This window comes from Dama dama, chromosome 4 (genome assembly GCF_033118175.1).
Source record: "Dama dama isolate Ldn47 chromosome 4, ASM3311817v1, whole genome shotgun sequence".
In the NCBI taxonomy this organism is placed as follows: domain Eukaryota; kingdom Metazoa; phylum Chordata; class Mammalia; order Artiodactyla; family Cervidae; genus Dama; species Dama dama.
In genome coordinates, this window is record NC_083684.1 from 56,537,465 (window position 1) to 56,565,150 (window position 27,686).

General features: G+C 62.8%; 1 protein-coding gene across 5 annotated transcripts; it reads right to left on the minus strand.

Moving 5' to 3' along the window:
• Window positions 1-27,359, minus strand: CIC (capicua transcriptional repressor). 5 transcript variants are annotated; one of them, XM_061139415.1, is made up of 21 exons: window positions 27,238-27,359; window positions 21,256-24,051; window positions 9,233-9,382; window positions 8,911-9,145; window positions 8,678-8,807; window positions 8,401-8,583; window positions 8,155-8,320; window positions 7,123-7,325; window positions 6,809-7,034; window positions 6,108-6,211; window positions 4,647-5,862; window positions 4,363-4,550; window positions 3,867-3,988; window positions 3,603-3,769; window positions 3,212-3,502; window positions 2,793-3,115; window positions 2,267-2,520; window positions 2,014-2,165; window positions 1,803-1,934; window positions 1,095-1,226; window positions 1-991 (listed from the first exon to the last, which is right to left on the minus strand). In XM_061139415.1, the coding sequence occupies exons 2-21, from the start codon at window positions 24,038-24,040 to the stop codon at window positions 624-626; spliced, it is 7,527 nt and encodes a 2,508-aa protein (XP_060995398.1). In that variant the 5' UTR covers window positions 24,041-24,051; window positions 27,238-27,359; the 3' UTR covers window positions 1-623. The 5 variants fall into 5 exon arrangements, with proteins under 5 accessions (XP_060995398.1, XP_060995396.1, XP_060995397.1 ...); XM_061139413.1 differs by having other exon boundaries at window positions 2,014-2,168; XM_061139414.1 differs by lacking the exon at window positions 27,238-27,359 and adding an exon at window positions 26,452-26,582 and having other exon boundaries at window positions 2,014-2,168.
• Window positions 27,360-27,686: the final 327 nt, after the last annotated feature.

Sequence of the window (27,686 nt, forward strand, 5' to 3'; positions counted from 1 at the left end):
TGTGTTAAACAGCTTTAATCTCATCATTGCGTCTTCTCAGCACAGTAAGAAATATTGCACATGATCAACATGTTTTGTTCTGGGGATGGGGACAAGGGTGGGGGAATCACCTTCTTAGAAAGTACAACCCAAGTTGGGAGGGCAGAGGGGGTGGGGAGAGAACCCTCCCCATGCCTGTGGCAAAGTGCAGGAGCCCCCACCCCCAAGCTAACCTGAGTCCAGCCCCTCTGGGGAAAAAAGGGGTACATGAACTCCCCCTACTCCACAGGCACCTCCCTGTGGCCCGAGGCCCATACTACCCTCCAGCTGGCAGCCCTCACACGAGCCATTTTGCATAAAGTACAAGTGAAAAGGTCTGAAGGTAACACACTCCAGGTTATGTACAGGGGCTCGGTGGAGAGAGACTGTGCCCCACTTCCCCTCAGTCGCCCCCCTATCACAGGGAGGGAGCTGTGGGGGGAGGGGGTAGACAAGGGAGCAGGCCTCATTTCGCCCCCAACTGGAAAGGACGAAATGGCTTTACTGGGGAGGAGGCAACCATCCTGCCCCCCCATTCCTGCCACCTAACATACTGTCCATGTCCTGAGGGGGTACTGTGGGTCTGGGGTCTTCTCAGGAGCCCCTCACCTGCCTGTGGCAGCTGTGGAGGGACCAGAGGGGGGTGGTGAGGGTTGGGGGGGCCCCTCCCAGCCAGGCTGTCCAGGCCCCGGCTCTGGGGGTGGAGGCAGTGGCGGGGCAGCCGGGGCTGTGCCAGAGTCCGAGCCAGGTGAGGTGGGGTCAGGGCCCCCCGCGGGGCTGGGAGTGGGGACAGGAGCAGCAGCAGTGCCAGTGGGGGGCGGTCCAGGGAGGGGGGCCTCGGCTCCTGGGGGCTGTTCTGAGGGAGTGGCCGCCTGCATGATCTTCTGGCGCACCTCACGGATCTTCAGCTGCAGACAGACCTTGGAGGGGAAGATGTCCGCGTAGCGGGCCTGGAAGGCTGCTGTGGCCTGGGCTGTGGGCAGCAGGGGCAGGCGGGGAGGGGAAGAAGGGCAGGGTGAGATGAGTAGGTAGGCCCCCTCCAAGTCCCCCGCCCCGAGACTGCCAGCTGCGCTCACCTGACGGGAAGAAGCCGTGGTCCTGGAAGAGCTGCATGACCAGGGCCCGGCGCTGGTCCAGGGTGCGCCGCAGCGACGAGTAGGGCACCTTCTCGTACTCCAGCTCCCCGAGCACGTCCTCAGCTTCTGTGCCTGTGAGCAGCGCAGGGAGCCCGGTCAAGCCTCCCGCCACCATGCAAGGGTCTACTCGGCCCTCACTGAATCCTGTTTCACACTGGGGTTCAGAGAGGGAACCTGCCCAAGGTCATATGGCAATTTAGGGGCCTGCGAGACTCCAGAACCAGGCATCCCTGGTGGCTCAGCAGTAAAGAATCCACCTGCCAACGCAGGGGACATGGGTTCGAACCCTGATCGGGGAAGATCCCACATGCCCCGTGTGGAGCAACTAAGCCCTCAAGCCACAACTACTGAAGCCGTTGCATCCTAGAGTCTGTCCTCTGCCAGAAGCGAAGCCGCCACCGCAGTGAGAAGCTCGAGCACCTCAACTAGACAGCAGACCCCGCCTGCCACAACCAGACAAAGGCCGCGCGGCAATGGAGACCCAGCACAGCCAACAAAACACAACACCTCCAGAACCCACCCTTGGCCTGCTGTCCTTCCTCTCAGCGACACCGGGCCCACTCTCCCACCTTTAACCCTGTTCCTGAGACCCCACCCCTCTTGGAGGCCCTGGGTCCCCCACAGCTCTGCCTGCCACCACGCCAGCACCTGTGCGTTCAAAGGTGAAGATGTCGCCCTCGCACTTGGCACTCTTGGGGGTGTTGGGCTCCGAGCTGCAGCTGGAGCGCCTCCTCATCTTGCGCTTGGGCGAGGTGGGGTCCTCGGGGGCCGAGTCCAGATCTGTTCAGACGGAAGCAGGCTCAGTGGCCATGGCCCCCGTCTGTCCTCCACCTCCCCCGGGCATCTGGCGCTTGCCTACCAGTGGAATTCTTCCTCTTCTTGCGGTAGGAGCCCAGGATGGCCCGGGGCGAGGTGGCCAGAGACTGCAAAGTGGGCGAGGGCAGCACCTCCTCAGGCCGGAACTCAGGCAGCTCGGCAAAGCGCTCCTCGAAGTCCACCTCTGACAGGACCCTGCTGGAGAGCAGGCAGGGTCACTTCCTCTGCCCCCGCCTGCAGCTGCCCCCTCTCCCAGCAACCCGCACACTCCGCCCGGTCCCCCAGCCCATGCTCACTTGTCCACAGAGTCAAAGGTCTTCTTCAGGGGCGGGGGCCGCACCTTCACCTTCTTGCCGGCACTAGCCGCCTCCTTACGCTCAGGGGTGTCCCCGGCCGCCCTCCCACTGCCGCCCTCACTGCTGCCGCTGCTGCTACCAGGAGCTGGGGCTGGAGCCAGGGCCGGGCTGGGAGGGGTGGGGGGCTCCCCTCGGCTCTCCAGGCCCAGCCCGGGTACACGCCAGTCTGAAGACGAGCTGGGGAATTTGCTGGCCTAGGGGGGTGGGTGAGGAAGGAGATGGAGAACACTGGGGTCAGACTCACCAGGGCAAGACCCAGAAACAGAGGGATCACAGAGATGGATACTGACCGCTGAGATACAGAACTGTGGGCAGGACCCAGCCGTGCAGACAGACAAGCCCGAGGAGAGCCCACAAGGGTGCGGATCAGACAGGAAGAGGGAAGAGGAGTGGGACAGAAGAGGGGACAGGGGACAGGAGCAGAGCCAAGCAGTGCTCCTCACCCCCAGGCCTGCTGGGCACTCACCATGGTCTCCGGGCCCTTGGTGCTGGTCTGCTCCTCAGCAGGTGGGGGCAGCGGGGGACTGCTCCGGGCTGTGGGAGTCCAGGTCTCGGGGGGCAGTGGAGGGGCTGGTGTTGCTGGCCGCCCCTCAAGCTCTGACTCGGACGCTGGGGGCTCACGGGCTGGGCCAGGCTCCAAGGGTTGCCGGGGTGCAGGGCCTGGCCTCCCAGGGGCACCAGCCTCGAAGGAGCCCACGGGAATGCTGGCGATGGCCGCCTTCACTTTCTGGGGGGCCTTAGGGGTGGGCCGCTGGGCCTTGGGGGCCACTAAACTGTATGTCATGGAGCCTGCGGGTAGAGAGAATATTTGCTGAGCCAGGCTTGACAGGAACCCATGCCCTGGGTCCACCCACTCAGCCCGCCCTCACCTGGCCTGACACCCACCTGTGGCGCTAGGGAAAGGGCTGGCAGGGGCTGGGGTGGCAGCAGTGGGTGCCGGTGGGCCCTTGGGCAGGATGGGGGCAGCAGGTGGGGTGGTGCTGGTGGCCACAGTGTAGACCAGGCCTGGGGGGGCCTGGGATGGCTGGGCCAGGGGTGCTGAGGAGGTGGGTACGGGGCTGCCGGGGTAAAACGCTGTGATGACGGGACCACTGGCGGCTGCGCAGGTGGGAGGCAGCTGGGGGCTGGGCACGGGCGACACGCCCACCTGGCCAGGAGCCAGCAGTGGGGCTTGGCCTGTAGAGAGAGAAACGGCAGAGGCAGGGGACCAAGTGAGGGCCTGGGCTGCCTCAGCCCCACCCGTGGTCCCCAGCTGCCAGCCAGGCCCACCCCTCACCTGAAAGCAGGGGCTGCACGAAGGCGGGGCCGCTGGGCCCCAGCGAAGTGAAGCCAAGGGCGACGGAGCTCGTGGGTCCATACGAGGTGACTGTTCCAGGCTGACTGGAAGCAGGACTGGTGCCCAGGGGCAGCGCGTGCCCACCTGCTGACTGCACGTAGGTGATCCTGCCACAGGGAGAGGAAAGGGGAAGGTGTGAGGAGAGCTGGCTCCCCCAAAACCCTCCCCTGCGCTGACTCCCAGGTGCGGGCTCAACTGCCATACCGCGTGGAGGAGGGCAGCAGGACCTTCTGAGGCTGCGAGGCGGGGCCGGGGAGCGGGGCCGGGCTGAGGGGCGGCACCAGGCCGCTGGGTGTGCTCACAGGCACCGGAGTCAGCTGGATGATCTGCGGGCAAGGGAACCACGGGTGGGGCTGAGCTGGGGCCCCAGAGCGAGGCAGGGGAGGCCTGAGACCTTGGAGGCTGGATCTCAGCAGAGACTCAGAAGGGAGACATTAGGCTGGGGCTGGGGAGGGTGAAACCAAGGGAAAGAAGACAGCAAGAGGCTGGAAACACAGAAAAGGGACAAGAGGCGAACGATGAGGGCAGAATCAAGATGCTCAGGGACGTCAAGCCAGGCAGTGAGACAGAAGCCGAGACACCAAAGGGAAGAAAAGGAAGAGACTGAACGATAGGCAGGCACAGAAACCACAGGACACAGAGACCGACACCCAGAAGGGAGGAGCAAGGGGCAGGTAGGGCCGCACCGAGGTGCGCTCACCTTGCTGGGTGGCTGAGCGCCGTTCTGCACAGGTACTGAGAAGGGCGGGCTCACCAGCGGCAGCGGCTGGCCGGCCCCTCCTCCCCGCACGGACATGCTGGGGGTGGCCAAGGGCACGAGTACCTTCCCGGGCAGCAGCTGGGCTGAGCCACCTGGGGGCGGGGCCTGCACAGGAGACACGGACTGGGCTGCGAGGTGAGAGACGCGAGGGCAGGTGGTCACACGGGAGCAGAGGCAACCGAGGCAGCCGGGCCCGCTCCTCGCGCTGCCCGCCCGGGCCTCACCTTTGGGGGGCGGGGCAGAGGGCACGGACTGCAAGATGGGGATGCCAGGAGTGGGTGCGGTGGCAGCCAGGACTTTGCCGTTGGTGGAGGTGCCCGGCGGGAGGGTGAAACGGATGCTGGTGGTGGGGGCAGGGCCGCTGGGCGCCGCTGCCTTGGTCCCAGGGGCTGGTGCCACTTGCAGTTGCTGGGGCAGCGTGGGCAGAATGTACTGCACCTGGGTGATGCCCCCAGCCTTGCCCAGGGGACCCGGCTGCAGGATGCCCAGGGGCATTGGCCCATTGGGGCCACTCCCAGCACCGGCCCCCGAGCCCGCAGCTGCCCCACTGCCAGGGCCCCCCTGGGCAATAAACTGGACAGCAGGTGGCGCTGGGGCCCCGTAGCCTGGGGTGCCCACCAGCAAGTTGGTGACGGTGGCTGGCGCCTTCCCCACAGTGCCCAGGAGGGGCCCAGCCACCAGGTGTGGGGCTGTGGAGGTGGCCACTCCTGACTTCTTGTCCGAATACACTAAGCTGACGCCCAGTGGGGAGCCCCCCGGTGCCCGGGACCCAGTGACCGGCTCAGTCCTGGCACCAGCTGTGTCACCAGGAGACGCTTCGGCCCGGCCGGGAGCAGGGAAAGGCTTGGAGGCAATGGGCACAGGAGTGCTGCTGACGGGCCGCACCACGTTGGTGACCATGGTGGCGGCCGGGCGGGACAGGGGGGTTGCCGGGGCCCCGTAGGCCAGCGAGGGCGCCGGGGCTGAGGGCACACGCGCGCCGCTGCCCTCCCGCTCCTCCTTGTTTGAGGGCAGGACCAGTGTCTGCAGGACGCCTCCTCCCCCACTGGGAGGCGCCGCGATGACTGAGGGGCCCGGTGGCTCCAGGCCGCCCACGCTTTCAGGTCTCTTGCGACGGAAGGTGGCAGGATCCGTGGGGAGAAACCGGGTGGCCTTAGAAGGTGTTGTTGAGCCCCCAGTTCCAGCGGGTGGGGGACGGAGGGGGCCTGTGGTGCTGCCCTGACCTGACTCCTGGGCCTTGAAGGTCCCTGAGCCCAATGGGAAGGAGGTGGTGGCTGAGGAGGAGGAGGCAGCAGGCGAGGACGCGGAGGAGGTGGGCCCGTAGCCTTTGCCGAAGCCTGCAGGTGGATCTGGGGGCCCTGGAGGCTCAGGGTCCAGCGACGGACGGCAGTGAGTAAAGGAGGAACGGATCACAGGTGAGAACACCTTCTGGCCGAAGCCCTGAGTGGAAAGAAAAGGGAGACACAAGCATGTCAGGGGAGCCTGCCACCCTGCCATCCCCGATTCCGCGTCCTGCCTGGCAGCCAGGCCAGTTGAAGGCCTCCACTCATCCAGGCTGAGACGAACATGGGGCAAATAGCGCGCCTTCTCTGAGCCTTCATCTCCGCCTCTCTTGACACAAGGCAAAGGAACAGTCCCCCTCCCAGGACACGTGGGCCAGACAACAGCAAGTCCCAAGCACTCACCTTGCTGCCCTCCGGGTCCTCCCCGGAGCTGTCTCCACTCTCGCTGTCAGTCACCCGCTCCTTGCACTTGAGGTCGATGTCAGTGGTGCCGAAGCCATCGTCAGCTGAGGGAGCAGATGCAACACTGTTGGCAAAGGGCTGGGCGCAGGGCTGCCCAGAACAGAGAGTCTGGAGCCTGGCTCTGGCCTCAGCTCTGCCCCGTGCTGGCTAAGTGCTGTCCAGGAATGCTGTTCCTCAGCCCAGGTGTGCCCACCTGCCTGCCGCCAGACCCTGAGAGCAACGGGAAATGGCGCCTGACCCTACGCCCCAATGGCCCAGCCATGCTGGTGTCCTCAGGATTCCTGTCTGGCCTGCAGCTTCTTCTTTTTGTTTTTTTTTTAAACATTTATTCATTTGGCTGCACTGGGTCTTAGTCACAACACCTGAGATCTAGTTCCCCAACCAGGGATCAAACCTGGACCCCCTGCATTAGGAGCACGGAGTCTTAACCACTGGACCACCAGGGAAGTCCCTGACCTGGGGCTTCTCGAGGGCAGGGCTGGACTACCTCGGTAGGGCCTGTACTGAACAGGCCCAGGATCACAAACAAACGGGGAAGGGAAGAAAAAGGGGCCGAAGGACCTGGGCCAAATCTTCACCTAACTTTCCCAACCTGAGCCTGCTGCTCCCCGGCTAGGACTCTGGGTCCTGAGACAGCTTACCAATGACATCATCGTCCCCCTCCTCCTCACAGATGACCATGCGTTCCTCATCACTGGTCATGTCCTCACTGGCTGCACGCTGGGAGCGGGAAGCCCGGGTGGGGAGCAGTGGGGGCCGTCCACTGGCTGCCAGGGTGCCTCCCTCCCCGGGCGCCGCAAAGGGGCCTGGAGCCCCATACTGGGTGGAGGGCTTTGGACCAGCGTAGGATGTGGGGCCAGACACCATCTGCAGGGCAAGTGCAGGGAGAATTCAGCCAGGGCAGTCACCTCCCTCCCTGCCCGTCGCCCCTACCCCTGCGGCCTGCCCTCCAGACCTGAGTCAGTTCCTGCAACGCCTGGCTGTCTACCTCTCCACCATCCAGGCTATGGACCCCACTGTGGGAGAAGGCGCGGGGCCGGGCCGAGCCAGGTCCCCCGACAGCGTGCAGACGCTCTGCCCCACAGGAGCCGCTCCCTGGAGTCTTGGTATCTGAGCTCAAGAGTGTCTGGGCCGTGACAGACAGGAGCTCTGAAGACACTGTAGGGCGGGAGAGACAAGGTTACAGTCAGGAAGGCTGCTACCGGCGCCTAGGCTGGCCAAAATGTCCAGACACTTCTAGATACTGGGTGGAAGCAGGTTGGATTTCTTGGGCCACCAGGCAGAAGACAGACACCACCCACCAGCCCAGCATTTCCCACAACTTCCTGTCCTCTGGGGTTTCGAGGAGTGAGCCCACTGCTCCCTGGGAGGCTGCCTTTCTGAGGGGAGAAAAGCCTGGAGACAGGTATGTGCGGCACTGCTTAACCAACAGCCACTGGACTGTCTGAGCCTCTGTTCCCTTGTCTCAGAGCAAAAGGAACATCCCTCGCAGGGCTGTGGGCCAGAACCCACGGGATCTCCAGAAAAGCCCCTCAGGGTGGTGCACTCTATAGACACCGTCAGTCAGCAGCAGTAGCCGATAAGGACCTTCCGACTGCGGCCTCGAGAGTCAACAAGCTGCGGTTTAAATTCAGACTCGGCCACTTCCTAGTATTTTGTGACTTCAAGGAACTGATTCTGCTTCTCTGAGCCTCAGTTTCCTCATCTAGAAAATGGGCTTTGGTTTTGAATGCTAGACGTTATGCTCTAAGAAGTGCCTGTCACGTAGTAAATGCTCAGTAAATGGCACTTGATGATGAGGCTCCTGTTCGGATGTGTGACCTTCCTGGACCTCCCTGACTTCTTCACCACAGCTCAGTGTCAGGGCCTTTGCGGTGAGGTGCTCAAAAGAAATGAAGCCGAGAGGAGCTGCTGGGAAAGCGGGCTGAGCAAGCAAAGGGGAGGCTGGTGGCCCACTGGAGGGAAGCGGGCAGAGGGGCTCACTGACCTCCGGGGGCAGCGGCAGTGCCTGTCTCCGACATGCTCCGCTCCCTCGGCTCCTTGTGCCCTCCTGCCAGCCCCAGGCTCGTGGGCTTGGCCTCTGAGCTGGACTTCTTCCGGTCCTTGTTGCACCACTTCCAATCTGGGTGGGCCTTAAAGTGAGCCTCTTTCACCTAGCAGGAAAGGGCAGGGAGACCCTTCACTCATCCGCCCGACCGGAGGAAGCTGAGGAGCCGAGAGGTAGCGGCGTTACCTGGAAGGCCAGGTCGTGGTACTTCTGCTTCTCCTTGGGCCCCAGGGCATACCACCACTCGCCCAGGATCTTACTGACAGTCCGGTTGTCCTGGTTGGGGTGGCGCTGGTGGACCAGGGCCCGGTGCCGCTTGCTGAAGATCATGAAGGCATTCATGGGCCGCCGGATATGGTCCTTCTCCCGCTGCAGAAGACAGCGGCCCGCGTGGGATTGTTAGAACCCGGGGGATGGGTTGGGTGTCCTCGGGGTGAGCTAGGGATGGGTGGAGATGAGGCACCTTGTTGGGGCTGCGTCCATCCTTCTCTGAAGACGAGTCTCGTTCCTTGGGCAGGGCGCTGAGGGACTGGGTCCGGCGTTTCCCAGGCGGCAGGGGCAACTGGATCTCAGGAGACATGATGGAGAGGAAGCTGTGGGGAATGAGATGTGATGGAGACAGAGCAGCAGGGACAGGGAGAGCTGAGTCTCCGGCCACGCCCCCTCCTCCCTGGTCCCAGGCATCAGGGTACACACGCATCGTCGTGGTCACTCTCTGTCTCGCTGTCCAGCCGCGGCTCTCCTGGCGGTCCAGGGGCCTCCTCCTCCGTGGTGGGAGGGGGGCCTTTCCCAGGTTCCACCACCCCCAAAGTGTGGGGGGGTCCGGGCCCTGGGCTCTCAGGGCATGTGGCTCCAGGGGGCCGCCCCGGGTCAGCATTCCCTGTCCCGCCCGATGGCTGCTCGTGAGCAATGGCCGCCGACTCAGCAGGTTCTGGGGGCAGAGCAGCAGGCAGGTCAGAGGGCTCTGGGGCCATCCCGACCCCATCCCCGGGCCTCCCCACGGCCCCCCGCCCCTCACCTTTGCTCTGGTTGGAGGCCACGGGGTGGCTGGCAGGTTGCTGGGCCTCACTTGGCTGGACAGAGGGGTCAGGCTGGCTGGGGGCCAGGAAGGGGACTAAGGAGTGCCAGGGGAACACGGCCACAGAGCGAGGCTCCACATTTGTCCACACTGTGGGAGGGAGTCAGCTGAGCGGGGCGGCAGGAGAGCCGGGCTGGGGCCCCCCACCCCAACACACGCTCTCTTCCACCCTGGACAAGGCGCCGCCCCCTCTTCTTTACACCCTCTTCCCCCATCCCAGAGCGCCCTGGGCTCAGGCGTGCGACATCACTCAGGAAGAACTCCTCGATGACAGATTTTTAGATTTATAAGAACAAAAACAGAAGCAGGGAAGGAGTCCTCACACCCCACGCCTTCCCCCACCTCCACCTCCACCAGCCTTGCCACCAGGGACCAGGCCAGAGGAACGACTGGCTCCTGTCGCAAACCAGGCCATGACTGCTTGCCATCTCACTCTTGGAAGACCTTGGCGGGGCTGGAGACCCTCCCCCAGGCGTGCCCCATTCCCATCACCACGCCTCATCTGACAGAGCCCCTCACCTTGGCCTCACATTCCCTTTCTCTTTTCTTGAGGCAGATGGCCCAACCTCCACTCCCACTCTTCTCCTTCCCTCCTCTCCCCACTACCCACAGGGCACGGGATCTCAGGCCTTTCTCCTTGCCTCCCTCCCCCTACCACAGACCGCAGGGACCCAGACCTGCCCTTCCCGGGCTGGGCACTGGTGGCTCCAGCATCCTTCTCTTTTCTCCTCAGAGAGAAGTCTACTAATTGTGAAGGGGCCTCTCTGCCTTCCCTCACTTGACACTCCTGCACTTCCCTCCAGTATAGTGGCCAGCCCTCTTGCCCAGAAAGATGGGAGGGTGTGGTAAGCTCCTCAGAAGAAAAGGCAAGGACAATAGAGCAGACAAGAGAATTGTTACGAGACCCTGTCCAGGCAAGGCAACAGCGCCAGGTGTTTCCTTGAGAATATGCACAGGAAGGTACCTCCCGCACCAGGGGCCAACCTTCTGTTCCAGGAGCTGGGTGGTAAGAGAGCCAGCCTGAGGCTGCGGCCCACCCCTGGCTGGACTCCTGGGGCTGGCCCAGGCTGGGAGTGGGTCTCCTTCTCACTGCCAGCTCCCTGGGGGAAGTGGAACCCACAGAAAAGGCCCCTGCTAGGGGAAGACCATGAAGACAGGAGGAAAACGCCCTAGCCCCGGTCCCCATCACTCCAGGCTCCCCCTGATCTAGATCAATTTGACCTCATCTGACCCCGCCCCTCAGCAATGCCTTCGGAAGGCTGGCCTGGTGGAGCCCCTGTGGGAGGCACTGGCCTCAAGACCTGCTTCTGTGAGATGCTGCCAAATCAAGAAGTAGACATCAAGGCAACAGGAGAGGGACAAAGAAGCCAACACTGGAGAGGACTCTAGATACTATGAAAATCCCATCCCTACCACTGGGGCACTGGAGCCCCACAAGCCTGCTGGGCCCTCAAACCCACAAAAGCCTTTAGAGACCTGGACAGGTCCCTCTCTTCAGAAAGATCTTGCCTCCTGATCTTCTGCTGGGTGAGAAAGAAGGGGCCCAGCAGACAATGGGAGGACCGTCCTCTGGTCCTGTCCCTCCTGAACTCCTCCCCAGCACACTACCCTCCAGGTTCCTGGGTCTCGCCCTCTCTCTCCCCTTAAGAGCACACCACAAACACACTACTCTTGAGCAGACAGTGCCTCACTCACAGTCCCAAGACCTGTCCTTCTCAATCACAGCCCCCAGCGCCTCCCCACTATTTCACACCTGGGACCAGGTCTCACGCTGCTACGACTCTAACCCATGCTCCGGAACCAGGTACTCTGCACCCTTCACCTCCTATGACAACATACCTGTTCCATCCCGCACCTAAACCCCACAGCTGTCCCCAGCTACGCCCCACTCTGCACTCTTATCACTCTGCTACACTCCCACCTGCCGTCACTAACCACTTGGCCCAGCCGAGCTCTGTAACTTTCCCCTCTACTCTGCCGCCACCGTTCTCTTACTGTAACCCCATCACCATTACTCTGCACTCAGCACCCCGACATCTTGACCCCTGCAGTCCCAGGGCCCAGGCGCTACTGACCGAACATGCCGAGGCCACGGGAGGCCGCGCCGGACGCGGGCACCAAGGGCCTGTGGGCTGAGTACATGGTCCGGCGCGGGGGGGCCCGGCCGGGGCTCGCGCCTCCTCAGCGGCCGCCGCCGTTCCGCCCGCCGCCGGCTCCTCGGCCGCCGCCGCTCGGGCCCGGGGGGAGCTGGAGGCCGTTGCCACATGCCCCCCCCCCCCCGCACGCCGCCCCCCTCCGGCCGCCCCACGCGGGGGGGTCCCTGCCGGGCGCGCCTGCGCACAACGCCGCCTGCCTCCCGCCGCCCGGGGGGCGGGGGGAGGTCAGAGCGCGCCGGCCCCGCCCCGCCCCCCGGCGCGCGCGGGGGCCGTCACGGGGCGCGCGGCACGGGGGCCATCGGCGCCGCCCCCTCCTTCTCCCTCCTCCCGCGCGGAGCCGGGCGGGCGGGGCAGGTGGGGCGGGGCGCGGCGCGCGTGCGCGGGGGCGGCCCCCTCCCTTCCCCGTTCGCTGGCTCGCTCCCTCCCTCCCTCGCAGCTCCGGCGGGTAACGGCTCTGGCCCCGCGCGCCCCGGCTGCCGGCACCGCGCCCCGCCTTTCCGGGCCTGGGGCCCGCGGCTCAGCGCGGGGTCGGCCTCCGGCCCCGGGCGGGCAGACGGACGAGCGTGCGTGCGTCCGTGCGCTCCGAGCGAGCCCCGCGCCGAACCACCGCCGCCTCCCCGCCCCGCCACTACTACGCGCTCCCCTCCCCCCGCCGTACCTCCCCCCGCCCCTTCCCCGCTTCCCCCGCGGCCTTCCGCGCAAGCCCGGCCCACCGCGCGCAAATCCATTGGCTGCCGCCGCCGCGCGCGGGTCAGGCCCCGCCGCGCCCGCCCCCATTGGCCGCCCCGGGGGAACGTCAGTCATATGCAAATAAGGGCAGGGCGGGGCGGGCTCCGGTTGGACCCAAGCCGGCCCGGGGCGGGACCGCGGGAGGAGGGCGGCAGGGAGGGCGCACTGCAGTAAAGGCACCGAGCCAGGGGGGCGGTTCGGGGCGCCGTGCTGCAGAGGCCCGGGGCTGTGGGTGGTACTAGTGTGTGTCCAGTCCGCGCGAGGAACACGCTCACGCGCGGCTCGGCCCACTTCCCTCACGCCCACCTGGGGCGCGCCCGGCCCCACAGGGCAGACGAACTGCGTGTAGGGTTGGGCCAGCCACCCCAGAGCCCTCACCAACTCACAACAGCAGCCACAAACTCACACACACAGACACACACTCCTAGACAGACTTTCCTACCACACCCATTACCTTATCCACACCCAGGGTCACATGGACCCTCCCTCTTACACTCTCACACGAAGTCACACACCTAGAACACTTCCTCACATAAATGTACTACCTCCCACACTAACCATCCATCACGCCCCGCCCACAGTCACACACACTCGTTCTCACCCATCCTCTTCACATCACCCATTTCATACATGCCCTGTCATACATGCTTCATCAAAGCATATCCTCCTCACACATCCCTGTGCATCATCATACAAACACACGATATATTAAACAGACAGAATCATCTCCTACACCTCATCACAGCCACTGTTTGTCCACTGCACACACCCTATGTCCCTCTAACACAACCAACATTCGTGGCCTTCCTGGCACTCCCAACAGGTAACTCTCACAAGTGCCATCATACTGACCCCACACACTATATAAACTTACCCCAGTGAGCACTACTTCAGTACCCTGGCTCATCAGGTATACAAAGTGCCATGGCTGTTCACCATCATTGAGCAACCCCACCTGACACTTAGCAGCCACCTGGGACCCTCCACCTCACAGTGTAAGGCAGGAGGCCACCACTCTATTGGGAGTCACTTTTTTCAGAAGAAGGAAGAAGGGACACTAACACTGGGGCTGCTTCGTTTGGGGAGTTTGTATCTATGACCCTGTGCGTTGAATCCTCACAACCACTAGGAAAGTACACTTTATTATGCCCATTGTTCAGATGAGAAAGTGAGGCTCAGAGAAACTGAATAAACGGTGCAAAATCATGCAGCTGGGACATAACAGCCCAGCACTCCAACTCAAGTGCTCTTTCCGCTTATGAAAACTCACCCTCAGGGTGGACATAGGCAGAAACTCCCAACCCAAAGGTGTGGGAATATGTTCAAAGATTCAGAGAGACTGATGAACTATAGAAAAGTCAGAGGGCACACAAAGAGTCACAGACAAGGTCTGGGGCCCACCAGGCAGAGAGGCAGTGGCCCTGGATCACGCAAGAGGGGCCCTGAGGTCACATCCTGTGAAGGCAGAGGCCTGGGGTCACAGCTGAGCAGGTCAAGACTGCACAGGCTCAGATGGACCAAGACTGAGCTCCTACACAGGTAGGGTCAGTGACAGGCACAAACACTTTTCCCAGCCTTCTGCACCTACAGAGATGAAGGCATGGAGAAGGGGCAAAAACCAGGTAACCTGAGCCCAGAGGGAAAGGGAAGGTCTGTAGCCCTCTGACCTCCAGCGACTGCAGGGCCAGACTCTTGGCTGTGAGCCTGGAGAGATCAACTGAGGGACTATTAGGTGACCACCCCCTCCTCCCTATGCAGCCCCAGACTCAGACCCTCCATTACCTCACTGCCCCAGGGACTGCAATGTGAAGCAGAAATCAAGACTGAAATCAATGTGGCCTGCTCTATCTCCCCATGGCTGCCCCCTCCTCTCCCCACCGGTGAGTCACCTCCTGGCAAGTTAACCCCTTCCCCACTGCAATGCAGCTCAGGGACTGAGCTCAGAGGAACCCTGCCCCCAGTACCCCCACTTCTGCTGCGTGAGAAAAGGAGCTAAGCCTGGCACAGGAGGGAAAGAGGGCCCCAGACATCTGGGAGGGTTGCACATCTGGTAGAAGGCAGTGCCCACAGAGGAGGGATGGGAAGAGGCCCCTTACAGGGTAGGGGACAGCCAAGTGGGGGCCCAGCCTAGCAGGGAGGGGCCGGAATCCGGGCGGGAAGGGCCCCCCTGCCCTGGGCACTGGGCCAGCCCTATACTTAGTTTCCATTGTTTGGAATGGAGGAACCCTGGGTGGGGGTGATTAGGAGTAGAGAAGAGGGAGCAGTTCCATGTCTTCAGCCATCCCCAACTCTAATTGGGGCCTCCCTGGTTGGAAAATGCTGAGGAGGTTCCCCAAACCAGGGCCTCAGCCCCATCTAAGAGGGAGTGCTCCACCACCCTTCACGCAGAGCAGGTACTAGGCAGAACTACAGTGCAGCTCACCCCTGCACTACCCCATAACCAACTCCACAAAAGGTTCGGCCCCAAACAATCCCCAGGGCCCCACCCCACCCCAGCCTGGGGACAGGGAGCCCAGACAGAGACAGCAACTGCCACCCAGGGTGGCACAGGCTGAGGCCTGCCCAGAGCCTTGGGGCGCACAGCCAGGGATGCTGACAGACTGAGGGACAGGCAGACATGCCCTGAACTCGCGGGCCCCCGTTTACTGAGCCCGAAAGGCACCGCGCCCTGCCGCCTGCGGCTCCCCACCCTGCTCTCCAGGCCCGGGTCCCCGCCTCGGCTCACCACCCCGGTGTCCCCAGCTCCCCTCACCCGCTCTCCACATACACACCCACCCACCCACCCCGGGCGGAGTCGGCGACGGCCAGGGTTGCCTGGGGAACGAGCCCAGGATTGGGCTGGTGCTGCTCGGAGGGATGGGGGCCTAAAAATAGCGCCGGGGTGAGTCAGTGTGAGTGGGGCTGGGGTAGGCAGGGGGACCAGAAGGGAAAGAGAGGCAAGCGAGAGGTGTGGGGGAGGCTCCCCAGGGATTGGGAGATGGGCGGGATAGGATGGAGGGAGGGATGTGGATTTGGGGGTAGAAAAGGGAGTCGAGGGGGAGTGTACAAGCGCCGGGGCTGAAAGGGCTGGTCCGCGCGGGCTGAGGGAGGCGCCACTGCCTGGGCGGAGGAGGGGGCGCCGCCCTGCGTTCTCCTCCCCAACCCCGCGCTCACGAGATTTTCCACTCGCCGCCTGGCCCCCAGCCAGCCCTTGGCGGGCCCCACAAAGCCGCTTTGTGCTGGGAGGGCGGGCGGGCGCCCGGCCGGCCTGACACCCACGCGGGCCGCGGCGGGGCGCGGGCCAGCTGGCACCCGAACTGTCTGCTGGGGGGGGCAGGTTCCCCCACCCAGCCCGAGAACGCGGCCGCGCAAGGGTTAATGGCGCAAGGGCGGGGGCGGGGGGGGAAGAAGGTCTCGACCAATTGGCGTCGGCGGGAGTGACAGCAGCCAATGGGAAGACCCGAGGCCAGCCGCCCCGGGCCTACCCTCTAGGGCGCGGGAATGGGCGCGGCCCTTACTGGGTGCAGGTCTGGATCCACAAAGCCCCCGATGCACCCTCTTTCCCTGGCTGCTTCGCATGAAACAGGCTCAGAAGGGGGTAGGATCTTGCAGTCAGGAGGTGGCATGATCAAGATTTGAGTCCCGGTTTGCCTGGCTTCACGATTAGCTTTTCCACCGAAGTGGGGAGACGGGGGTTCCCTGGCCCAGGCCCCCAAGCGGAGCAGGAACAGGGAACCGGGTGCGGGCGGAGGCGGCGGCGCGACAGGCTAGGGTCCAGCCGCCTGCGGTGCAGCCGCTGCCGCCGGTGGTAATGGGAGCCAGACGCCGTCGTCGCCGCTAATGCGCCTCCCTCCCTGCCACTAATGGAGCCATTAATGCCCGGGCGCCGGGGGCTGCGGGCCACACACACCACCGCGGCGTTGCGCATGCGCAGGCCGGCAACCAACTCCCCCCCACAACCCCCCCACACCAGCCACCCGCCGCCACCAGGAGGCAGCCTGACCCCTTGCAGTGCCTGGCGCTCGGGGCTCTTCCAAGAAATCTCCAAGACTCACTCCTGCTACCTCAAAAGAGCCTATTCGCTCCTCTCTCCTGTAATTCACCCTCTTCTTCCTAGGCTAGGTCTCCTTCCTATCCAGGGGTCTTTGACAGCCTGATCCAACCCTTTTCCTCTGCTCTGAACCGTTTCTAGGCTCTTCACGGGACTGACACTCAAGCGTGGCCCTGCTGTAACTGTCTTCCTTGGCACCCTTCTGCCAAGCCTAGGCCCCGTATCGGCTCCAGCCTCAACTGGCCACTCCAAGGCCATGCACTTTCACCCCTCCTGGCCTTTGCTCCTGTGGCTGCCTATGCCTGGATGGCCCTTCTCTTCTACTACCCTGAAATCCACTCTCTTCCTGCTTCAGCTCCAATGTCACCTCCAGTGAGAAGCCTACCTGAACCTCCCTCATCACCTCATTCATTCAGCCAGAGTTGCCTCTCTCCTCTGCCCTCCCCTGTCTCTCTGCTCATCCTTGCCTGTGCCTGTGTCCACATATGCCTTTCCCACCCACTTTACCCCAGCCTGGGCCAGGGAGAGGGGTGAGGAGGGACTTCTGGTGGGAGAGGCAGGGGTTATTGTTTGAGACAAAACAGAAATTCTGGTTGGGCAGAGTCTGGATCTGCGAGTTAGGAGGATTTCTCTCCCCCCCCCCCCCCCGCCACCCCCCTGGCTCCTCTTGGGGCCTCATTTTCCCAACACACCCAAGCACAGTGCGTGGATACTGCTTGGTCTCTGAGATCCTGCCTGTTGGGATGGACTACTCATGGGACTCAGTTAAATGGAGCTGGCACCAAAGTGTCTTCTGAAAGGTGATGGGGTTGGGGGTGGTAGAGGTGATCCGGGTCATGCCCTCGAGCAGGTGGGTGGGCAGAGGAACAGCTTTCCTGCTGCTCCCCCACAGCCGGATCTCCTAGCTTGGCCCCCAAAGCCCCCGCCTTCCTGCCTGTCTTGGGAACAGGTGCTTGGGTGTTGATGGGTCTGTAGGATAGCTCCCGACAACTCTCAGCAGCTTTCAGGACAGTAGCGGACATTTAATTTGTCAAGGACCAAGAAGGGGCCTTCAGGCCTAGACATTACCCCAACACTCCCCTAAGAGGGAGCAAGAGACCTGGTGCTTAGCAACTCTCCAGTGACTTAGAGGAACAGAGTTCCTGATGTGCACAGAGTGGGAATGAGGGCTAGGACAGGGGAAGCAGGTCTGTCTAAAGAATGGAAGGAGGAGGACCAGAGGGTAGGCCAAGGCTGGACCAGAGACAGAATCCCAGATCGGGGCGGGGGGTGGGAAAGAGGGGACAAAATAGAAAGAGGGTGGAATGAAAGCTCCAACAAGGACTGGTATCTAAGGAGGTACAAACCAGGAAAGCCATTGAGAGCCAGACTCAGGGAAAGCCAGAGAGAAGAAGTCCAGAGAGGGAGACTCAGGCGCAGAAATAGAGACCTCGGCAGAGACAGACATAGGCACCCAAGGGAGAGACAGATACGCAATGGCTCAAACAGGCAGATGGGCAGACAGGCCCAGGAGAAGGGGCACTGCCTGTCAATACGGGGAACCGAGGCAGAAGCCGGGAGTTGGAAGGCAGGCCATGCCAAGCACGAGGCTGAGACATCTGGCCTCCTAGGCCAGGGCTGTAGGCCCTGGGGCAGCTTCCTCTCCGGGGGAGCAGGCGGGAAGAGTCAGAGGGAGGTGGCGATGGCAGCTGGCTGGCCCGGCCATGCACAGAATGCGGAGAATGCCGGCCCGCCTGCTCCAGCAAGTCCCCCAGCGGAAGCAAATGCCTGGCGGGGGGCAGAAGCAGGCAGGCTGCCCTGGGCCACCCCCTCACACCTGCTGCCCTGACGGAGGGTCAGGCCCTGGCATGGGCGGTCCAAAGGGGCCAGGGTGATAGCTTCACTGTGCCCCTGGGCACGGTCTGCCCTGTCTGGGCTTCAAGACAGAGAAGGCCCCAAGGTGCCTACTTCCCAAGGCTTTAGGAGGCCTCTCAGAGAAGAACAAAAGGGCCCACTGGCTGGGAACCTGAGGGCAGCCTGGATACCTCAGCATGGGTGTAGTCAGGGAGGCGCGGCTCAGAACCGCCGGGACAGGCACTGGACAAGTTCTGACGACCCGGTGGCTTCCAGCAAGGGGCCTCCCCTCCCTGAACCTCAGTCCCCCTCCCGCAACCAACGACAGGGCTGGTCACTGGTAATCCCTGTTTCATAGCGTCAGGAAGTTTCAATGAGACAGCCCCATCCCTGAGGCTGGGCATGTGGTATATGCTCAATAAAGCGGGCTACTATTACTGTTATTGTTATCATTACTGCGAGTGCCCAAGAGCCTGGGCTCTGGTGCCAAACAGTCTGGGTTCAAATCCTCGCTCTCCCTGTTCCTAGCTGGGTGACCACAGGCAAGTCACTCTGCCTCTAGGACTGCAGTTTCCTCCTCTGTCCAGTGGAACTAATGGTCCTGCGGAGCTCCTGGGGTGTGATCACGATTCAGTGAGTAAAGGTGCCCTGAGCACTTACTGAGCAGTGTGCCAGGCACATGCATGGGTGGTACTCAATAAATTATTATTACTCTTACTTCTGGTGGGAAGGGTCCTGTGATCTAGATCGAGAGATCCGATTCAAGACACAGTCCTGCCCCTCCCTGGCTGGGTGACCTCCATCAGGACTCATGCTTCCGTCAGGGCCTCACTTTCCTCATCTGGAAAAAGGTGGCAGGAACCCTACCAGACCACCCTGGCGGGCCTCAGGTCACCTCCCCACGCAGTAGCAGTGAGGGTCAGGACCCAGCGGGGCTATATATGAGGGCAGTGTCAGGGGGCTGCAGGCATGTGGGGGGTGGGAGGCTCAAGGGGATGGTTTTAGAGTCCTTCTGCTTCAGTGTCTTCACCTGCCTAAGGACAGGAATCCCTGCTGTGCCCACTTTGTAGAATTTTGCTCATATCAGCTACAAAATAACAAATGTAACAAATGTTAGGGGTGGAGCAAAAAACACCTCAGTATTTGAGCATAACAGGCAAGTGCCATCTCTGTGTCCTCTGCCCTGGGTCTGGGCTGGAGCTGAGTGAGGGCAAGGCCTGGACTCCTTCCTACACTAGTCTTTGTTCCAGCCCAAGACACCAGCGGCTCCTACCAAGATCCACACGTACACCTCCTTCCCTGGTCTCAGGGGCTGGAACTCACCCTATATGGTACAACCCTAGTTGTACCATAGTACAACTACTAGTACATAGTACAACCCATAGTACAACTAGTTCCCTAATGCCCTCAGGATAAAGTTCCCAAGTCTTAGAAGGACCTTCTATGATCTGACTTTGATGTGCTGCTCACCTATGCAGCCACACATCCCAACACTCACCCACCGTCTAGAGCCCTTGACTTTGCAGATTCAACTTCCTTTAAACTTTGGCTCTTGCCTCAAGGCCTTTACACAAACTCTTCCCTCTGCCTGACGGCCCTCCTGCCGGCCTTGCCAGGCTCCCTTCTGCACACCCTTCAGGCCTCACTTTAGAGGGCTTCCCTGATGGCTCAGACGGTTAAGAATCCACCTGCAATGCAGGAGATCTGGGGGTTCGATCCCTGGGTTGGGAAGATCCCCTGGAGAAGAGAATGGCTACCCACTCCAGTATTCTTGCCTGGAGATTCCCATGGACAGAGAGGAGCCTGGCGGGCTACAGTCCACGGGGTCGCTAAGAGTCAGACACAACTAAGCGACTGAGCATGCATTCACGGCCCCTTCTCCAAGAAGTCCTCCCTGACCACCCCAGCCCTAACCACACTGGACAGCCACTAGTTGGGGACAGGTCTGTCTACTCTAGGAACCATGAGCCCTGTGAGGACGGGGCTGTGTCCTTAGCATCAACCAGCACAGGGCCAGGCACAGAGGGTGCCGTCAGTCAACAGTGAATGAATAGGTAAATAAGAAAAAGATGCTCGGGAAGGGGTGAGTGATGGGTTTGTCACCCTCCATGAAAGTTGCTCTGACAAGGCCCAAGCCAGATGGCTCTGCAGCCCCATCTCAGAAATGCCTTGCCCCCACCCCTGGCCTCAGCCCTCTAGTCACACCAGCTGTCCTCAGCTGTGCTCTTTCTGACCTCGGAGCCTTCCCTTGAGCCTCCCAGGAGGTTCTTCTGTCCCAGGGTTGCAGGTTCCAACTTCTCCTCCAACCCCTGGCTTACACGCCCTGTCCCGAGGGCAGCCAGACTAGGTTCACCTCTGGAGGCATGCCCGGCACGCCCCCGGCTCCCTGCCAGGGCACTGACCACACCTGTGCTATTTACCAGGTACAGCAGCGAAGATGAGGTCTCCAGGCCTGGGCCTGCCACCACCTGGCAGAAGCACCCACTGGAGCCTCAGTCTTTCCATCTGTAACCCAGGACTGTGGCCAAATGGTCACGAGCCAGCCAGCCTGGGTTTGAAGGCTGGCTCCAGGATTTACTAGCCACGTGACCCTGGGCAAGTAACTAACCCGACCTCAGTTTCCTCTTTTTTTTTTTTTTGGCTGCACCATGCAGCAGCTTACAGGATCTTAGCTCCCTGATCGGAGATCAGACCGGGGGCCCCTGCAGTGGAAGCGTGGATTCCCAACTACTGGATCATCAAGAAATTCCCAGTTTCCTCTATAGGAGCCTACTCACAGCAAGGATCAGTATGCTGTGAGTGCTACGTTAAGGGGTGGGTGTGAGGTTAGGAGAGATAACCCACTCACAGTGCTTATCACAGTGATGCCCCTGTCAGTCCTCAGGCCATGGGAGTTGTCATCATGATTACCATCTCTGTTACCCCATCAGCTCTGGGGGGGTGGGGTGGGGCTGGCTTTGAGCCTGCACTCTCAGAAAAAGTCTGCTGATTGGTGGACCCCAACCAGGAGGCCTCTGGAAACAGCACTGAGCCTTCAAAGTCCACATGCTCAGCCTGACACAGGAATTCCCATGGGAACTTCTGTGCAGAGGGGAGGCCAGCCTTCCCCCTTGAATGCCCCCCGGGGAGGGGAGCTCACCTCTCTCGAGAGCCACTTTGCCAGTCGCCCAGTACAAAATGAGCCCTCACCCAGCCCCTCCAGCAGAACCTCTTACCTGTCCCAGGCCGGCCCATGATGACTTCCTTTTTGGGGGCAGGATGGCTGGTATAGCTGCTGGGCACCAGGACAGGCAACAGGGCAGCGGGTGAGGGGTGGAAGGCCACCGGCTGAAAGGGTGAGGAGGCCAGGCCAAAGGTGGGCATTGGCTGGGCCACGGCAGTCGGCGCAGCTGGAGGCACAGTGATGGGTACGGGGGCCGGCAGAGGTGGGGGCAGGCCAGGCTTCCCGCTGGCCACCCCGGGGGGCACTGGGGTCTCTCGGCAGCCCCGCCCGGGTCCCCCGGCCCGGGCCTCACTGCCAGTGCCCACCTCCCCGGGGAACTTGGAGGGCAACGGCACGTCCGGGTTGCGGACGATGACGGGCGAGTCCCGCTGCACGGCAGGCACCCGGCGCACGGAGGGCCCAGGGTCCGAGGTCAGGCCGGCAGGTGGGGGCAACAGCAGCAACGGTGAGGGCTGGCGGGAGCGGGAGAAGGGCACGGCGGGTGACACAGCTCGGAAGCCGGCCGGCGTGGAGGGTGTAGGTGTGTGGGACACCGAGTCCACGCCAGAGTCTAAGCTGTCGCTCTTGGGGAAGTCCGGGGCGGCTCCTCCGCCCGCTGCGCCGGGGGCCCCCAACGCCCCCGGGTGGGGCAGCAGCTCTGTCTTCCGTCGCCCAGGACTGATGGGCACAGTAAAGGTCAGGTTGGTCTGGAAGGTGGGGAGGATGCCAGAGGAATGGCGCTCTCGGGGGGCAGGTGGCGGCGGGTGGGGGCCCAAGTCTGGTGGTGTCAGCACACCCGCCTTAGGCGTGCTGGCGCTCAGGTGGCGGCTGCGGACAGCAGTGCGCTGGATGACGGGCGAGGCGTTGATGGGGCTGAAGTTGGCAGGGCGGAAGCCGAAGAGCGGTGAGGGCGAGGGCGACGGGGCTGGCGAGAAGGGTGACTGTGTAGACACGGGGGAGAAGGAGGGTGTGCCCGAGCGAGAGCTGCCCAGGGACACCAGCATCACCGCCGCTTCACACTCGTCAAACTCAAAGCGAGACAGGTCGGCGGGGGCCACCAGGCGTGGACGGGAGTCTCCGCGGGCCGCCACACTGCTGGCCTCGCTGTCCCGCGACGTCTCGTCCCCCCAGTCGAACTCGGTGCTGCCCTCACGGGCCGCCACACCCGCCGGCCGCCCAGCCCCACCCGGACCGCTATCCGCCAGGCCCTCCATCTCCTTGGTTCGCATGGACAGGTGACGGGAGCAGTAGCCCCGCCGCTGGGACTCCTTCATGCAGCCGTCTCTCGAGCACAGCCGTCGCCACTGCTTGCCGTTGAACTTCTTTCGGATTCCGTTGGGCGTGCAGACCACATCGCCCTTCTTGTACTTCTGCTGGGCCGCCGTCAGGGGCGTGCGGGCCCGGGCGGCCGGCGGAGCCCCCTTCTCCAGCGAGGCCACGCTGCTGCTCCGGCTGCCACCCTGGCTCCCTTCCTGGCACGGGGAGGGCTGCTCACCCGGGCGGCCTGGGCCTGCGAAGGCCGGGGACTTGGGCGGTGGTGACAGGAGCTGGGGCGGCAGTGGGAGCAGAGCCGGGGTGCCCAGGGCGGGCGGGTGCTTCTCCTCACCCTCCTCACAAGCCCCAAGGTTGCCACCGAAGCTGATCTTGGAGACCTCGGCGTCCTCAGGCTGCTTGGGGTCCAGGGCAGCAGGGCAGGGGGGAAGCGTGGCCCCGGGCTCAGCCTGCTCCTCCTCAGGGCCCGCTGGGGGCTTCCTTGGCAGGGCTTCGGGCTCCCAGGGGGGCCGCAGCAGGCGGAGGCTGGAGCGGGCCACCCACACCGCCTCCTCGGGCTCCCGGTGTGGTGGCTGAGGTGGCTGCGGCAGGGCAGCTGGGCCCAGCTGGGAGCTGGGGCCAGGGCCGAAGCGGACCTTGTAGGCGGCAGGCTTGGTGGCCACCTCCACCACCACACCCTCCCGGTAGGCCGCCACGCCGGGCTCCACGCAGGTACAGACCGCTGTGCCCACCACCAGCGCCCCCGGCGGGGGCGTGGCATCCAGAACCACATCCACACCCCCGCCAGGCACCCCCTCATAGAAAGTCAGGGCCCGGTCCCCGTGGAACTGCACACCCAGGTCCTGGCTTCGGCGCACCTGGCGCACCACAGCCGGCAGGAAGAGGCCATCCCCACGCCGAGCCAAGACTCGCTGGGACCGCAGCTGCCGCAAGTCATAGCCCCCGCTGGTGCTGCCGGGGGCCCAGGGGCCCAGACCACAGGCTTCAGCTGGCTCATCCTCCAGGTCGGCTGAGTGCTCGCTGGCTGTGTCAGTGGAGGAGGAGCGCGTGGAGGTGGGTGGCCGTGGAGGCACCCCCAGAGCGCCGCCTTCTTCGGGGGTCCGAGCCCGCTCTTCAGGGGCACCCGCCGCCCCAGTGCTGCCACTGCCGGCGCCGTGCTCCTCCACATACTTCTTCTTGGGCGCGCGTGACTTGAACGTGGCCGTCTTTCGGCTGAGTGAAGGCTCCCAGCGGCCCGCCTCCCCCTCCACCTTGGGTTCTTCGGCAGGGCCTGGGGCCGGGTCGTCGGAGTGCAGCTCCGGGGGCAGCCCCTCGGCCCCCAGGCCCCGCTCGGCTTCCTCCTCCTCGCCCTCCTCAGCCTCTTCAGGCCCCGGCTGTTGCTGCTGCGCCTCATCGTCTTCCTCCTCTGGCTTGTCCCCCTCCCCAGCCCCTCGCCGCCTCAGGGCCTTGGCCCTGGTGGCTGGTGGGGACTTGCCACCGCTGCCAGAACCTGGAAGGCTGGTGCATGCCTTTTTCATGGACTTCATCTTTTGTCCACCTGCCGGATGAGAGGACAGACAGGGATCATTGGGAGCAACCTCAGGAACCCCCCCCCCCAGACCCAGTGTCCCCCAAGACTTCCCACTTGCTGGGGCTACTGCCTCAACTCCATGATCCTCAAGGTCTCCTGCCTGGCTATGTTCAACTCCTTTGGGCCCCTGGCCGGCACCCAGACACAGACTGGCACCATATGCCCTGAGCTATACACTCTGGTTCCTTGGGAACCCTCACATACTCTGCTTTCTCTGCAGAGGACAGTAGGTGCAGGCACACACTCTGACTGCCCCAAGGGAACCATGACTAAAAGTAACAGTTCACACCTATGGAGCACTTGCCGAGCGCTGGGCTAAACTTGCCTTTATTAACCCATTGCATCCTCACCACAGCCCTAAGAGGTGGATGCTACCATCAGCCGCATTTACACGGGAGGAAATTGGGGCACAGAGAGATCAAGCCACTCGTCCACATCCATCCGGCTGGGAAATGGCAGAGCTGAGATCTGGACCCAGGTAATCTGGCCCCCGAGTCTGTGCTCCTAACCATTTCAGTGTGCTACCTGTCACATGATCCAGAGGGCACGCTACCTTGCACTGTCACTGCCCAGAGAACACACACACTCACACACACAAATGTACAAGCACACAGTCACAGAAAGGGAGGTGACTGGGCTGCGATGTGAGCCTCTCTCTACCACCCCCACCCCGGCCCTGGGCAGCCTGGCATGGCCGGGCATTGTGGGAAGGAGTGGGCAGCTGCGAGTCCCAAGGGACAGCTGCCCACTCTGTTCTGCACGCTAGGCCTGCCAGGTACAACCATCTCCTCAGATCCTGGTGGAGAACAGGCAGGGGCACGTCTGGGGCAAGAGCTCATACCCAGTGCTACCACAGGGCTGAACGTTAAGCGTGCACGCACGCACACACACACACACACACACACACACACACACACACACACACCACACAGTGGGACACAGGGCTACACCCCAGGGTTTCACGGTCCCTCTGGATGGGAGCCTGCCCCTCCCCCAACAGCACCCAGCGTGATACCCGAAAGCCCAGCCACCCCCCTTCTGGCCTGCTTGCATCCCCGCCCTGCCTGGGCTGGCTCTGGCAGGGTGGCTGAGCCGACTAGGCCCCCCTGGTCCCCAAATATGCCCTCGGACTCCAGGTGGGGGTAAGTGGGAGAAGGTCAAAGACAGCAGGACAAGCCCAGCAGGCCAACCTCACCCACTTCCTGAACAGTCATTACTGCCCGCCCCTTTCAGGCTGCCCTGAGAAAAGAGAAGGGAAAAAACTTTACTCTGAAGTGACTAAAAGAACCTGAGAGGCCAAAAAGGGGGCCCCCAGGAGGGTTAGGGGACCCAGGACCATAAGCCAAAGAAGATCCGAGGCACCCCTGACTCAGCCTTCAGGCTCCCACGGGACCCCGACCTCATGCTCTCCCACTTGGGGCCTGCTGCTGCTTAGGAGCCTGCAGTCCCAGGCCGCCCCTTCTCTGAGCCCATCCTGGGGTCCTCTCGGGCAGAGGCTGGGGGGCCCGGGGCTTCTCACACTGGGGCAGGCACCCAAGTACCCAGGAGTTGGACAGCCACCACCACCTTCTTCCACTGACCTGCTAGACCACCATCCTGGGCACTGAGACCGGGCCCAACACAAACCTTTGCATACCCCACCCAGGGCCTACAACCACACTGCCTGGCACCCCTGGACCCTACTGCCTGGTCCAGGTTCTTCACACCAAAAACCAAGCTTCTTTCCTTCCCCTGGGGCCTACTCTCTTCCTGTCCACCCTCTCAGGATAACTCCCACCCAAGGCCCTCTTGGGCCCTCACCTCCCTCAGAATCTAAGCAGTAACTCCTGAAGCCCAGGCTGGCCCAGGCTTCTCAGGGTCTCATGTCCTCTGCTCCCATCAGGCCTCCTGACACCAGCGTCTCTGCCACTCTCTTTCCCATCCTGTCACCATCTCTATCTCCACCTCTCTCTTCGCAGGCCCTAGGCCCCCTCCTCTGTCACTCCCTCCTTGTCACCCTCATCTCTCTCTGTCACCCCCTCCTCCCAGTCACTCTCATGTCAGCCATCTCTGGCCCTGTCACCTTCTCTCCCCATCACCTCTCCTTGTCACCCCCTCCAACTCTGTCCCCTCTCTCTCCCTGTCACCCTGATCTAGTCCTGTCACCCCTCCATTCCTGTTACCAATTCTCTGCCCACCACCCGCTCCTTGTCATCCTTTTTCTGTCACTCCTTCTCCCCACCACTTCCTCTACTCTGTCCCACCTTCCCACCATCCCACTCACCCCTTTTCCCCGGTACCCCTTCCCCGTCCCTGCCACCTGTCCCCTCTCGGCCCCCAGCACCCCAAAACCCCCCTGCCTGTGTCAGCCCTGGCCCCGCCCCTCACCTCGGGCTCAGCGGGGTTTCGGGGCGGGGGGCCGTGGCCCCGGCTCGGTCCGGTCCGGTCCCTCCCCGCCCCCCCTCCGGCTCTCCCTCTCGATTCTCCCTTTTTTTTTTACTCCAACACACAAAATGGTGAATGGACCTGCAACAGCTGGAGCAGTCAGCCAATCAGCGGCCACAACCCCGCTGACCGGCGCCGTCCTAGGCCAATAGATACTCAGAGCCTGGTCGGCTCCGCCTCTCAATGACGAGCGACGCTTGCCACAGCCAATCGTGCCCACCCGGCAGCGCGAGGGGGAGGGGCCAAAGTCCAAGATCGGCCTCCCTCTGGGACCGACACCAACCTGAGCCTACGACCGCCCGACCAGCCTAGGGTCCTGCCCTACAACAAGTGATGGACATCAACGTCGACCAATCGTAGCCCGTCTTAGTTTAGAATGACGAATACAGTACCCAGTCGTCTTGCACTCTATGCCGGAACCCAGCCTCTATGAAGGACAGTAGCCAGTGAAGTGAAAGAAGGCGGGGCTAAGGGACAGGCTCCCCAATGAGCAGGCTTAGAAGGCGTGGCCTGAGCGTTTGTTGACCGGCTTGTCGCAATTCCTGCTGGGAATGGTAGTCTTCTTACGTCTCTGGCCCATAGTCGACAGTACATGGCAGACTACAACTCCCATGTGACAGAGTGCCTGGAGCTCTGAAGAACCCGTGCGAGGAGAAAAAGTCGAAAGGGCAGTTCCTCGTGAGTCTCACTGGACGCCAGGAGCATGTTAGACCCAGGGCCCCGACTCACCCGGATTCCCGGCTCTGGCGTCGCTGCTGGCTCCTCTCAGTGGCGGCGGTAGCGGCACAAGGGGGAGGTGCGAGGAGCAGCCAACCGCCACCCTCGAGCCCCGTAACCAATCAGCAGCAGTCGGGGCGGTGCAATGACCTCACCGGGTTCTACTCTCTTACCCCTCCCCCACGTGGTTGTTGCTGCCGGTAGCTGGGAGTAGGGAAGTTTGGAGGGGGAGGGGAGGAGAATAAGTGATGTCACCTTTCCCCCGTTTGATTGGCTGCCGGGTGGCCGCAACTACAACCAATCAACAGTCTCAGAAAGTCTGGCGCGGCCCCGCGGAAAGCCCTGTTGCCATCGGGAGGGTAGAGAACTAGCACTTGTGTGGTAGCGCGCGCTGCGGAGTTGTCTCCGCGCGTGGCCTGGGGCTTGGTGACCCTGGGGACAGGCCACCTTCCCCAAGACTT

What these genes read in the sequence shown, in the direction of transcription:
- CIC (XM_061139413.1), bottom strand. Translation starts at nt 24,040, where the DNA reads ATGAAGTCCATGAAAAAGGCATGCACCAGCCTTCCAGGTTCTGGCAGC. An exon ending in AGGACCCGGAGGGCAGCAAG is followed by an intron (nt 5,863 to 6,107) that starts GTGAGTGCTTGG and finishes CTTTCCACTCAG; the next exon opens with GGCTTCGGCCAGAAGGTGTT. An exon ending in ACCTTTGACTCTGTGGACAA is followed by an intron (nt 2,169 to 2,266) that starts GTGAGCATGGGC and finishes CCTGCTCTCCAG; the next exon opens with CAGGGTCCTGTCAGAGGTGG.